General features: G+C 31.8%; 1 protein-coding gene across 1 annotated transcript in view; it reads left to right on the top strand.

Moving 5' to 3' along the window:
- Hr3 (nuclear hormone receptor 3 ROR-beta) overlaps positions 1–15403 on the top strand; it is a 451432-nt gene that overhangs the window by 28110 nt on the left and 407919 nt on the right. The window contains exon 2 of the mRNA XM_072522734.1: positions 14381–14673. Within this exon, the coding sequence (XP_072378835.1) occupies positions 14655–14673 (19 nt within the window). The 5' untranslated portion in view covers positions 14381–14654. The remainder of the gene's footprint in view (positions 1–14380; positions 14674–15403) is intronic.

Here is a 15403-nt window from a genome sequence, read left to right as displayed (position 1 = left end):
TTGGAAGCCAGTTATTGTGATATTTAAAGTCTTGGTGCGCCAAGCTATAATTAGCTAATTAATTTTTTTTGATTAATTAAAATTATTTAAATGATATGATTATGACTCTATCACAATTTTTAATTCTTTCATCTCTGGGTTAAATTCGTGCTTCAATATCTATGCTATTACATGTGAAAGGTAAGGTCCAGAGAATACCGGAATAATAAAAAACACATATGTTCTAACACTATATATTGAAATAAAATAATGAAATAATTCACACTCAAAAGTTTTCAATAAACAAATCTCATATAAGGATTCTCAAAATTTTGTTCTCCGTACGTGAACAATCAAAAATTAATGGTACAAACAATATTAATTGAAATCTCAAAATCCCAAACTATTCTAACTCTCCTAATCCAAATATTTATATCCTTTCTAAATTACGTGTAAAAATTGTGTTATCAATAAAAAAAAACTGCAGAAAACAAAATTATCTCTCTCTGATGATGAGTGGTCCAAATCCTTGTTCCTTGTAGATTATATTATCTCCTCTCAACCGCTCCCTATGTAATCAGCAATCTTACATCAGATTGTTGCAAGTATGTCGTCCTTAATGATCTCCTTCAAAAGCACAAATCATTCAAATTATGATAGCCTTTCTCCTCTCGATAAACTGAATCTCTCGTTGGCCCGAGTGAAAAATTGACTCTTGGAATATCTTCTCTTTACGATAAACTGAATCTCTCGTTGGCCTGAACAGTGACTCTTGGAATATAAGTAGAGAAATATGACTTACAATATTTTGTTGTTTCAGCTTCTGTCAGATACACTAACTCCACAAAAACTCACTAACATTCAACACTACTGCTTGCTACATTTCGGGAACCGACAGAGAACAAACACTGTTCTTTCTTGAAGACTTGGAAACCAACTGCCCGCTATCTTTTCTCCTCCTCAATCTCGCTAAACTTTCTCCCACACACTTCAATCTCCACCAATCAAAACTCGTCACAATTCCCCATTTTTTCATTTCGATAACAAACAAATTTTTACCTATAATTCTAAAATTTCCTAAAACTTATTTACAAATATTATTTTCTATAATTCTTAAAACTAACAAAAACCTCTTTCTAAAATATCTTCTATTGTCTTTAATTACTGCACTAATGTATTTGTAAAAACCCGTTTCAATTTGTCTTTTGTTTCACTTAAACTTATGCGGGTCAACTGAAGTATTACAAAGAAATAATTTATGTAAAGCTTATTTTTTGTTTAGTACAGATAATCCAAGAATTTAATAACTTTCCTTCTTAGAAATGTTTGTTGGTTATACTTTCTGAATTATTTTAATTTTTTGTTGAACTTTGAAATATTTTAAACAAACCAATATTTTCTTGATTTTACATATCATAACAATATATATATATATATATATATATATATATATATATATATATATAATGTAAATATGTTTTTTTAATTTCACTTTATTTACTACCTTAATAGAGATATAATTTTTTTAATTGTACTACGATTATTTACATCCTACATTATAATATTCGGAGTCTCTTGTCAACCAATGTTTTTCAATATCATGCTGGAGAATGTCAATGACACTGAAATAACTTACCAGCAAATTACTATCGATTGCTTAAATTATACTCTTGTGTAACGTACTGTAAGTTTGTGCGGTGTTAGCAAAATATCCATTTTAATTTGCTGTAGAAACTAATAATCCCCAAAAAGAAAAGAAATTATAAATATAGATATATGGACATTTATTTTCGTATTTGTATATTACCTCTTTTGTTGTATCATAAAGGTAATATAGATATAAAGGAAACAGTTCAATAGCATTTATAAAAGACAAATTATAGAAAATCAATGGTTAAAATTAAATTTTGTGACGTACTAATAAAAATGCTGAAAATTACTCAATTTATCATGCAATAAGTCTAGAAGAAAGTGAATTTAGATTTGGAAATAGTTTCTACACTTATTTGTTTTTTGTATTTAAATAAATGCTCCAATAAATATATTTAAAAATATTGTCAAAATCAAAATATTTTACTATTATTTGAAGTAGGTACGTAATATTCACACAAAACAGGAGTGGAATATAAAAAAATTATGGTATAACTCCTCCTAATTAACATAATGCCCATCTAAGATATGCCCATCTAAGTTATGCAGTAATATCAATCATCATTTTTAATATCATCCCGATGCATACTTCGAATAAGGTGATCAATGTGTCCTTGAGAAATTATCCTTTTTTCTTTGTATGGTTGTCTCTCATTCTTAGTTCCATAGATTGTCTGGTAATCATTTTCTTTGTCTACCCTTCGATTAGCTAACCCAATTCTTAATCCAATCTTCTACCTATCACTTGATAATGCTCAAATGTTGACCATATATGTCCAATGTGTGGAAGATCAGGAGACCTAGATGGCAAGTGAAGAACGGTAACTAATAGTTTTGATGAAACCAGTTCAGGAAACTAGTCACTGCTATTAGATCTAAAAAGACCGTTAAAAAATTATATTTTCTAATTGCTTGTTGACCTCAAAGTATAAATTGATGAAATTACAAATCTCATAGAAGAGAAAAAAAGGCTTCAAAAATGTTACATAAATAAAAAAAAAGAAACTTGCTGGATAAAAGGTTTACTGAAAATATAAGCAATCAATTACTTAACAAATGTCAAAGAACTATAGAAGGCTTCAAGACAGACTATCGCAATAAATAAATTAAAGAGTAGTAAATAAGACATTACAAGTAAAATTTAAATTACTATAAGATATACTTCAGTAATCAATATTACAGTGTGAATTAACCATAATTATAAATCGGAGACCATTTGAAGTAAATTCATACGATGATATCATCATTCTATCTTCGCTTGTCCACTGCTGGACATGGATCTGCCTTATAATTTTCCATCTGATTTCCATTTGATCTTGTGCCTCTTGCGTCCTATTCCTATGGTAACGTTTTAGATCGTGAGTTCAACGTGTTGGTGGACGACCTCTGCTTCGATAGACTTCGTCTCTTGGTCTCCATTCCAGTATCCTATCTGTTATTCGAGCGACGTGACCTACCTAGTTCTACTTCAGTGTTGCTCTTCTCTCTATAGCGTCAGCCACTTCTGATTGTCGTAGCTGACAGTTTGGGATCTTGTCTCGCAGTGAAAGGCCCAACATAGCACGTCCATCGCCCTTTAAGCCACACGGATCTTTTGCACTGTTTTCCTTCTCATGGTCAACGTTTTTCAACACTGGCTAAAACACACTGATTAAAGGTGTTTCTTTTAAGACACATTGGTCTTTCGGAGAATTTGAAAATGTGGTTCAACTTACCGAGGGCTACCCAAGTCAGTCCTACACGACAGAGAAGTTCAACAGTTTAGTTATCTTTTCGCATGTGAATCTTGTGACCTAGGTATTTATGAGCCATTTTTCCTACACATATATCTTCGCTCACTACAAGATTTTTCATCATCTGACTTTTAGGTATATTTATTTTTAATCCGCTTCTAGCTAGGAATGGTAGAGCTGATTTAAATGATTTAAAAGTTCTTTGGCCTCGTTTTTTTACGATCATACGATGATATATAGATATAAAATCTAGGATCAAAAATTTCGTTTTAAAAGCACTTCTTCATATAATTGACGTCAAAATAATTATATAGGATGCGAAGAGTTGAATGGTAATACACAATACGATTGTAATAAAGACTTATAGAGCAGAGAAGCACTTCTCTCAATGAAAATATTGGTACAGAAGTTCTAGTATCAGGATGTATTGGTTGTTTGATTAATATAAGTGTACTCGATGATGTCGAGCATGACTTGCTAATACAAAGCCAATATTCTATTCAACATATAAGTTAAAATAATCTTTGAAATGGTGTTACAAATGAAACTAAAAGTGATAAAATCAATGGTAAACCTATTAAAAACATTCGTTATGTCGCTTATTATTGTGAATCTGTAAAACATCTACAATATCTATCGACTAAGGTATATGACATTGAAGAACATTTTGGATTACATATAAACACAATAGTGCAGTCGAGATAGCATTTGACCTTGCTTGGTAAGTTGCCCCAAATTTTATTATTCTAACCTTTAGAGGAGGGGTCAATAGTAGTGTAAATTTAAAATCGCGACTGAATGGACCGTGGAAGTGATGACGTAGATTTTATTGACATCTGTCAGTTTCAGTTTCCAAACAAACCTTGTTTAGTGTGGATAATTTGTATTTTTCGTTATTTTTTCATTTTTTTACATAATCTTTCCGCTTTTTGCAATATCTAAGTATTCTAATAGTTACTACAACAATTTTACAAGGTTGTGTAAATAATAAAGCATGCTGTTTTATAAAAATAGCAATAAAATGCATGTATCAATAAAGTAAGGTTAGAATGTCTTTAATTTAAACTTTTAAACTATATTTCATAAAAATAGAACACTGAATTATGATGGTATTATCGTAAAAACACTATACTTAAAAGAAAAAGCAGCAGAGGAAGCAAAATATTAACTTTATAGAAATTAAAAAGTCTTGAGATTGGACATTTCAACTTTTGTTTGGAAAGTAATTGACAGTTGTGACGTCACACTTCCACTGTCCATTCCGCCGTTGCGTCAGGCGCCATCTTGGTTTTAGAAAAGGACTGTTTTGCTTTTCTTCTTTTCGACAACAATGTTAAGGAGACTAAAATTGTTGCAAATGCGATTTACTACATTTTTTTTTAATTTTTTCGTATGCTCGATATTTTCCGAGTTAAGGAGAAAAATAGTGGAAGGGGAAGCTCAATTATCGAATTATCTAGGTTATCATTAACTTTACGACATGAGTGCTTGATTTCTTTCATTTTTGCTAAAATCAATATTTAAAGTCGTATGTTCGTTGTAAATAAAATTGTATAAAATATATTTATCTCCATTTTTGTTTATGTACATTTATGTCGTAAAGTTAATAATATTGTTCTGAAGCTATTTTCTTGTGGCATTTTAAAGTAATTACTATTTAAATGGGAATAAGCCACAATTAAAGGTTAAATTACGTTTATTGACGTTTCAATTATCACTTCGGAAATCGTTCTCAAAATACAAATACAGTATACTCCCTCCATAACGAACACGGTTATTACGAGGTTTCGCTTATAACGAGATACATTAGATGTCCCGTGAAATTTCTATTGAACTATAACCGTCTATAGCGAGGCAAATTTGGTTATAATGAGAGCAAATAAGATCCAAAAACGTGTTTTTTACGTTTTTAGTCCGGTCGTGACTATAAATAAATAAATACCTTTTCAAACAGCCCCTCAATAAACTAACTGCAGCCCGCAATAAACTTCTTTACAATGAATAAATACAACTGTTTCACATCTTTAGAAAATATATGATAGAATGATACTGGGCCATTTAAAGCAGTTAAAAATGACAGAGTTCTTAAAATTGCAGAAGCAATAGTTTATGTTATCCTTGAAAATACGATTTATACATTATGTAGTTGGAAAAAAATATAAGTACAGCTTTTTTGTTTTAACGTATATCATTGATAATAAAAGTAAACAACTCTTTTATGTTTTAATATATTTCATTGACAATAAAAGTAAATAACTTTTTTTCAAAAACGCCATTCAAACAATATTTATTAGCATCTTATATTGCTCCGAATGGCTTCACTATAGGAAGTTAATGGTTTAGAAAACTACAGATTCATATGTATGCACAGTATTATGATTGTCTGATATAACGAGATCGGCTTATAACGGGGTAATTAGTCTGTCATTTCAGTTCTCGTTATAGAGGGAGTCTACTGTATTAGTAAATTAAACTATTTGTTTAATTTACTAAACTTACTATAAACAAATTTGTTTAATTTACTAATGTTTGTATTTTGAGAACGATTTCCGAAGTGGAAATTGAAACGTCAATAAACGTAATTTAACCTTTAATTGTGGCTTATTCCCATTTAAATAGTAATTAAGATAATAATAAACAAGATAATTCGGAAATTAGGCTACCCTACTCTCCCTTCCGCTATTTTTTCGCTTAACTCAAAAAATATCGACCGCACGAAAAAATTTGAGAAAAGAAATTGTAGAAAATCGTATTTGAAAAATTTCAGTTCTTACTATTTTTGTCGAAAAGTTTAAAATGGCGCAATCGAGATATTAAGCAAAAATATTTCCCCTTTTTCATTTTAAAATTCAAGATGGCGGCTAACACAACGGTTGGATTCAGTCGTGATTTTAAATTTATACTACTACTGATCCCCTAATGGTTACAATAAAATTTAAGACAGCTTGCCATGCAAGGTTAGGCCTTTTTTTCGTTTAGCCCGACTGGACTACAAGGAAAATTAAGATGATGGTAATTTATCGTAAAGAATAGAGAGCGTAGAGGTTACCGTTAAGAATATATCTCCGAATGGAATACTGAATGTGAAGAATTGTATACAACTACATAGATTACGGCGACCCAGACATAGCCAACAGGCTTGTACAAGCACTAGACGAAACTGGCAGAGATAAATGGGTAAAATCAACAGAGGAAATGAATTTTCAAATATCTAGCAGAAAATCCTGGAGCCTATTAAAAAGCTAGGAGGACTTAACCCACCCGTCTGAGCAACCCACTCGATATTTCCAGATCAGATAGCCAGCAGGATAGTAACTTTATCTAGAGCTCCGCTTGATAAAAAGCATAAAAAACAAAATAAATTACAAGTATATACGGCAAAATAGTATCACGCGACACAGTTTACAGTGCAAGTTAAAAGTGTGAAAACCGGCAAGGTACCTGAGTTTTATGGAATACATTCTTCTACTGCGGAAAAAACTGGATCATTACCAAAATCTTTTAAAGTAAGTAATAATTGCTGCATTAAAATCCAATACCCCACGAAGCAAAGTAGAAAACTAGCGCCCTATGGCACTTTTTAGCTGCTGTTATCAACTTTTGGAGCGACTTCTTCTCTATAGAATAGGCCCGCGAATTCTGAAAACTATTCCACCTGAACAAGCAGGCCTTAGAATTAATCGAAGCTGTATAGATCAAGTTCTCAGCCTGACTACACATATTGGAGCATGCTTCCAAAAACAACAAAAGTTATTCGCGATTTTCGTGGACCTGACAGCTGTCTACGATACAGTGAGGAGAGAATAGCTTCTATACAAGCTGCCAAAACAGATTCCTTGTTATACAATACTGCAACTGATAAATAACATGCTTTCTAACATACACTTCAAAGTGATCCACGATTATCTATCACTTAAGCAAAAAAAGAAAACTCTATATATCTCAGATCTGCCTGAAACCAACGCTAGAAACGGATATGCTGACTATCTAGCCTTAGCTGTTTAACACAAACAGTTTGAACCTACCCAAAACTAACGTTGTACCCCAAAAATTGTACAAATATTTCAAGTCAGCTACTTTCACCTTAACAAGATTAAGGTAAACTGCGTATTAGAGGTCCAAATGAATAACACAATGCTACACTATCAACGGTATTCGAAATATTTCGGGGTAATTTTAGACAACAGCTCAAAAATAATTATTCGAAATAACCTAAGACTGTGTAAAACTAGCTATGGAGAATCAATAGATACCTTGCAAACATCTGTAATTAGTCTGGTCTATTCTGTGGCCGAGTATACAAATAAAGTAGAAAATCAGCTAAACATATCAATAAGAACTATTAGTGGATGTATCATAACTACTTTATCTTATTGGCTCCCAACACTCAGCCACATACCCCACCTGCCATAAAAAGACAAGACGCCCTGCCCTGATAAAAGAATATAGGAAAATAATTAGTAACACACAATTTCCTATCCATGAGGATATCCCGAACCTGGCAATAATCCGGCTAAATAGCAATATATAATTATTCAATGTTATTCAAAAGATTCCACAATATTGGCCCATTTCCCAATTTTTTTCTGTTAGTAACTTTTTTCAATACACGATTGCAACAGCTTTGAAAACTTTCTGAAATCTTTGTATACCATCTTTCTCTTGATCGCTCTTTTTAGTCCAGTCGTCAGAGATTTCACCTCTAAGAATCAACGAACAAGCGGAATTTTGCTAAGAATGTTAATTATGAGACACCAAAAAATAAGCCAAAAAGTTTACCAAGTTTACCGCCGGGTTTCCCCCTAAAATCCTTCCTTGTATGTGGGAAAAAACGAAAAAAATCGATTTCGATTCGAAGCTAAAAATTCGATATCTTTTTTGATCAGAGTGTCCTATCGATAAAAATCAAAATGCGTTTTAAAGGTAAAGAGACGATCTTTCGTATGAAATTTTTCTATTTTTGAGGTATAACACAGTAGTGCCCAGGAGATGCATCGTACAGGAAAAAAGGATTTCCTAAACTATGGTCGCGTAAAAAATAAAATGGACACGAAACAAAATGAAGAGAACTCAGAGAACTCTTCTGAGTCCACAAATATAAAATACGAACAAAGAGATGACTCTGACCGGAGACTCTGTGTCTGTCTTAAATAGATCAAGTGATCCCAATTAGAAATCTACAGACAATCCTTTAGTTTGGCAGCCTCTGACAAACGCAGATATACCAAGTCCAAATAAAAGGCCCATCCAGTGTTAGCGGAGAGCTTTATCTAGCAGATCTGTGTAGAACAGAAATCTCAAAGAGAAGAAAAAACGTTAATTAAATTTTAAATAAGTTTCCGGTTGCTTTTGACTTTTTGTATTACCAGAATTCATAACACTCTCACAATATTTAAAATTTAAGACGAATATTAATAATTAAATTATCCGAAAAGTATGTTAGGTTATTTTAGGCAGATGGTCAATTTTTTCAGATTCTAATAAATTAAATTGAGCTAAGATAATTTGTTAAGTATTAAACACAAATTTTTTTTAATAAATCTTTATTGATATAGACCGTATAACAAGATAGTAGCTGAGGTCATTGTGGTTTCACCAACAGAAGTCTAACGGTAAATCAAAATAGTAATTTTTATGGGCCACGATCTAATGTGATTGGAATAATTTAAAGAATGGCATTAAAAATATTTCTGCAATAAAACGTTTATTACATAGCATGTTTCTAATTTTTAATTATTTTATTACATATTCCAATTTAGACGTAGGAACCTGAGTGTATTTGTATAATTAATTTTATGCTATACCATTAACCTTTTTTTAAATCTTTCCTGTCACTTCTACTTCTCAAATTTCATGTTGCTTTAATTTTCGAAATCTGTTTTTCTTGTGGACTGGTTGAACAGTTCGCGAATGGAAATGATAATTTGGTTAAAAAATTACTTTACTTACTTTACTCGAAATTCTCCATAAAGTTCAGCATGTTTTTCCAGAGGCTTGAGATAATTTATTTGGTAACATTTAATTTTTTGATTTTCTTTCTTCCTTCTATCAGCTTTAGTATATCCCGGGATATCCTTTTTCTGTCTTCTCTTTTTTCCATCCCAATTGTTTTATTTACAATTTTGGTTAGTGTATCCTTAAAGTATTTCCAGATTTTCTCCATAGTTTGTTGTTAGTTGTTGATCGGTTTATTTTAGACTCTCTGGAAATTAGGTTCACTATATCTTTTTAACTTTTTTCTTCCACTTAACATTCCGTTTGTCGCATTCATTCCATTTCCTGCAAAAGAAAATATGGCCCTTCATAAGAGGTCAAAGAACGGAGGTAAAGGAACTAATAGAACCAAAACACATAGAAAAGGATACGTGGATTGACTACCTCAAACAGCTTAATACAAATCCACAGGAAGTTCGGAAAATACTTGAAAACCTGAAGAACACAAAAGCAGCAAGTAAAGACGGGATACCAAACGAATTACTGAAATATTGTGGAGCCGCAATGACAGAACAATTAACAACATTAATTGATAAAATTATAAAATACAATAAAATACCGGAGGAATAGAGAACTAGCGAACTAATTCTTCTATTCAAAAAAGGAGATAAAAACAGCCAGAAAACTATATAAGAGAGGTATAAGCTTGTTAAATACTACGCTAAAACTTACAACTAAAATTTTACAAGTGCTAAAAAATCAGATAATAAGTTTAGCAGATGAATAACAGGGTTTTTGTAGTGGAAGATCGTGTACAGATGCAATCTTCGTTATAAAGCAAATTACTGAGAAATCACTAGAGTATAATAGACCAGCATTTTTGTGTCTGATTTACTTAAAGAAAGCGTTTGACAGAGTAAGACTAAAAGATGTAATCCATCTTCTGTATAATAGAAAAGTTCACTTAAATATTATAAAAACTATGGAAAACATCTACCAAAACAACAAAATGCAAGTCAGAATAGATGGACAACGGAGAGAACCTATAGAAATAGGCAACGGAATAAGACAAGGGGATTCATTGAGCCCCATGCTCTTCTTCAATTTCTGACTGGTCCACAGATTTAACATAAGAGCAAAAGAATTTAATATGACAATCTCATCTCAGAAAACTAAAACAATAGTAGTCAGCAAAGAACCAACGAGATGTAAAATAGAAATTGATGACATCAGTATTGAATAAGTAATGGAAATAAAATACCTGGGAATTACACTGTCTAGCTATAGACACCTGGACGAAGAAGTGAGAGATCAAGTACAAAAAGCAAAAAGACTGGCAGGATGCCTTAATAACACTATATGGCGAAACAGACACATTAACATTGAGATAAAGTCAAGAATTTATAAAGCCAGTGTAAGACCAATAATGACATATGCCTCAGAAACAAGACCCGACACAGCCACAACGCAAATGCTACTGGAAACAGCAGAGATGCGAGTACTAAGAAGAATTACAGGAAATACGCTAAGAGATCGAAAGAGAAGTGAAGACATTAGAAGAAAATGTAACGTACACATGGACACAACATAGAAAAAAAGAATGGAATAACCACATAAGCAGAATGAAGGAGATCCGTATCATCAAAATAGCAAGAGATAAGCCACCAATAGGTAGAAAAAGTATCGGACGACCGCGCAAAAGATAAACTGACAACCTTCCATAGAGGTATTAATCCGCCAATGAACAAGTAGAATTGCTTATAAAGAGGAAGAAGAACAACATTCCGTTTTTGTTTCGGGCTAATTTCATCTGCATTTACCCATGATCTATTAGGTTTCTATACTTTCCTCTCGGAGATTTTTTTGTTTCTTTTTGTATCCTCTTATGTTTAAATATGCAGAACACTATTATAAGCTCATCTGTTCTAGCAGTTGATCTCTACTATTGTTTCTTCACCCCAGTCCTTCCTTTCCTATAACTGAATCTCGCCCTACAGAGCAAAACAATTTTTTTGTCTCTTATACTTTTTTTTACATTCTTTTAAGATGCTTGGATTTGTTCACAAATGTCCTTTTTCCTCGTTTTGTTTTTAATTTGTAGGGTCGCAAACATTTATTACTACTATGTTATAGTATCTTGCCCTAAATATAGCTCATATAATTCTTTCTGGTATTGTTTCTCATTACAATAAACTATTCCTTCCTTTTTAGTGCCATTAGTCTTTGAACTCTTTCTCATATTTATCGTTTGCGTTTCTCGAACTTCTCTTACCATTTTAGGTTTCTAATTTTTTTATTTACAAATACAATCTGGTCATAAATGGCCAATAAGTAATTTTAATCTATCCTTAATTACTAACGTTAATTGAAACCAAAAGTTTACCCTATGGTGTTCTCTTAACCTAATCTGATAAATAATACACTAATGTTAACATGCACCAAACACACAAACACCCTTATAGATCAAACCCTCGTGCCATACTTTATTATTAACCTAAATGCAGCATTAATAAAATTAGTAAGTTTTAAAATAGCTTTACGAGTTAGGTTTGTTTAGTTCCTCACTAGTTATTAAATCATAGCCTGGAGTTTTTTGTGTTGACATTTTCTTATATTTTCGTATAATTTTTTAGGAAATGTTGGTCTTATTATGTACTTTCACTACTTGAACTAGTTCTTCCTAACTTTGCTCATCTTCTTGGCTGTTATTGGGTTTGAATGTGTTTTTAAGATGTTTAGCAAATCTGTCTGCTTTTTCTTCATTGCTTCTGGCCTAAGTACCGTCCTCTAGTCTAATGGGTGGGAAGTGAACGTGCCTCACTTGGTCTGTGAGTACAGTCAAGTAAATCAAGTATTAGTATTTTCACTCGACACAATATCCCAAAACTAAATCAGATAAAATTGAATGGGTATGATTTTAATTTCAGTTCTTCAATTAAATATTTGGGAATGATTCTTGATCGCAAGTTAACTTGGAAATTTCACGTTGAGTTTATGTTGGATAGATGTAAGAAGGGTCTAAATTTCCTCAAATCAATTACAAAAATATGGTGGTGCAGATGTGGAAACTTCTTTGCTTTTCTGCCGATCTTATATTAGATCAATTATCGATTATGGATGCATATTATATGGTTCAGCAAGTAAACATATTCTGAAAACAATAGATGTGTTTCAAAACGCAGCATTGCGTATTTGTTTGGATGCCATGAAATCGACGCTTATTAATGCTCTACATGTGGAAGCTCTAGAAAATCCCTTGGGCTATAGAAAAAAATACCTCAGTCAAAAGTTTGTTATTAATATACAAAATTGTAACACTACTCTCTACTCAAATATCAGAAAACTGAACGAAGAAGATTTAACTAATCGATATTGGAGACTTAAGAACTCACCCCCACTCTGTGAGGCTTTTAGAAGCCTGACAAATTTTGATTATGACTTTAAATCAGAGGATAATCTTAACATCGAACATTTTTATTCATGCTTGCAACCCATTACTGTGATACAACCGAATTACCATGTAAATTCTTCTGTTAGCTCGAATATTTTGAGGTCCTGTTTATCTAGTCTGTCAAACTCTTTAGTTATTTATACGGATGCCTCAAAGTCTATTGTTGGTACTGGGTGTGCTTTCTACATTCCATCAACTAATACAGAAAAACTTTGTCGACTAAATCCTAGTTTTTCAATCTTTAGTGCTAAAGCTGTAGCAATATATGAAGCATTAAGATATTTTGAAAACACTCAGAATACATCTGTTACAATAGTATCTGACTCATTGTCTGTTATGTTAGCCATTGAAACTTTAAATTTTCCTAGTAATAACTCAAATATATATGTTTTTCAAATTAAAAAACTTATTTGACATTTATAAAAACCGAAGAGTTGTTCATTTTTTGTGGGTTAAAGCACATATGGGTCTTAAATACAACGAACATGTTGACCTATTAGCTAAAAAGGCCATTGATACCGGAACGCAAGCTGGTCACCAAATCTGTAGACAAGACGCATTAACAATAATTAAAAATAATATTAATAGTAAATGGAAACAATCTTGGCATATATATAGTACGCAGTCTTTCTCGCAATATGCTTCTATACAGCCTTTAATCCCAAGTGATTATTGGTTCAAAAATTATTCTGTTCCACGAAGGTATATAACATCCATAATTAGAATAAAATTTGGACACGCCTGCTATCCTAGTCATCTGTCCAAACTAAAAATCGTAAATTCAAATTTATGTCCAGACTGTCAAAAAGAAGGTGATCTAGATCACATTTTCTTCGAATGTAAAAAATACACAAAACAAACTGAAATTCTAATAAAAAATTTAGTCAACATCAAAATTTTTCCTCCGTACAATATGTGCTATCTGCTATCTCTAAATATAAGAGTTGTAAATGAATGTTTGATGGAATTTATTTGCAAAAGTAAGCTTAATATTTAACTGTAATTAGAATTCTAACCTCTGTTTTAAGTTTGTCTTAAAAGCAATGTCTTGATGGGTCCCTAGACGAGAAACGAGTGTCCACGTTTTATCTCTATCCTATCCTTAATAATAATCTTAATGCTTAAAATTTGTAATGCTACTTAAGTTTGAAATTTATATTATCTTGTTATATTGTACTACACAATCTTCTTTTTGGGTAGAATATTTTCATGTTGTGACTGGCTGTATGACACTTGCCTATGCCATTAAAAAAAAGCATTGTTTTTGATTACTAGTTTAAATATTTTCCATTTGATTAGTATTTCTTTCCATTTTCTCACTTTATCATATTTTATTAATTTGTTAAACTTTAATTTAATGTTTTTCCTTTTCTTATTTCTTCACTCTCTATTTGTCTTATTTTTCCCTGTATGTATAATTTTGCTAATTTTGTAAAATCATTCTTTGTGAATATTTTATGTTCTTTTGTGTGTCTCAGTTTATTTTTATTCCGCATAACTGTTTCTTTACTGCGGCTATTCTACAGTTTAGCCCAGCCTCTTTTGTATACACCAATATAAAGGTTATACCTGATAGATGATCTACAAAGAAATTTGTTAACCTTAAATTTAATTACATTTTATTTTGTTTCAGACTCAGGACGTCAGGATGGAGCCCTTTATGAAATTATAAAGTTTTCGCCGACAAACATGTTTCGTGTAATATTCGGTACCTGCAAGAAAAAAAAGTTTTTGCATTTCTGATAAATATTTCCATTTTGTTTTATTAAAATCGATCTTGGCGTCGTATCCATATTTATTCGTTTAATATCTATGGATTTTGGAACGTAAGTCGGGATTTAATTGTAACGGTTTTAATACACGGTCATCGACACTTTATTTGTATGCTGCTCTAAGGAAATGATACGATGCCCAGCACTATTAGAGGTAAGTGAATTTATGGTTAGTTTCTCTTTTGATTGATAGAGTAACTGATAATCTCTTCATTAAAGTATTAAAGGTATTTAAACAAATAGTGGAAACTTAGATAATTAAAAAATAAGATTGGATTTTGTCATTTAAGCACCAATAACTATGCACTTAAACCTGAGGAACAACAGTTGTGCCACTATTTTATATTAAATTTTAGAATTATTTTACTTTTGCCACCCATTAAGCATTTATCTTCGCATAGTTTATTAAAGAATAAGAACTATTGTAACACATATTTAGCCTTAAATATACTTTTCCAAAAAAACCGCGACCAACAAGATATTTATGTAGCTTTTATCGATTACGAAAAAGCTTTTGATGGCATACAGCATGAAACGCTTTTGAACATATTAAGAATGCCCTTGGTTTTAAAACGTTTTTAAATACATAAGGAATATGATGTTCGAGATCTGCGTAGAAAGAACTTATATTGGAAGCAGAAAGCAGTAGTTCGAATCGATGGAGACTAATCGACGAATGTTGCATTTAACGAGACGTTAGATCGGGATGCATTACATCATTGCTGTTATTCAGTATTTACTCGGATCTAACTTCCAAACAGGCTTTGCAAGATAAAGAGTTTGGACTGAAAATTAATGATAAACTGATCAGTACTATTCAACTGAAAATACTGTCATCTTATGCGACAGTATCCAGCAAGGCCTTGAAGAGTTGTGAGATTGCG

This window comes from Diabrotica undecimpunctata, chromosome 2, assembly GCF_040954645.1.
Source record: "Diabrotica undecimpunctata isolate CICGRU chromosome 2, icDiaUnde3, whole genome shotgun sequence".
In the NCBI taxonomy this organism is placed as follows: domain Eukaryota; kingdom Metazoa; phylum Arthropoda; class Insecta; order Coleoptera; family Chrysomelidae; genus Diabrotica; species Diabrotica undecimpunctata.
Note: the sequence above shows the minus strand (reverse complement) of the source record. Positions and strands in the feature narration are given on the sequence as shown.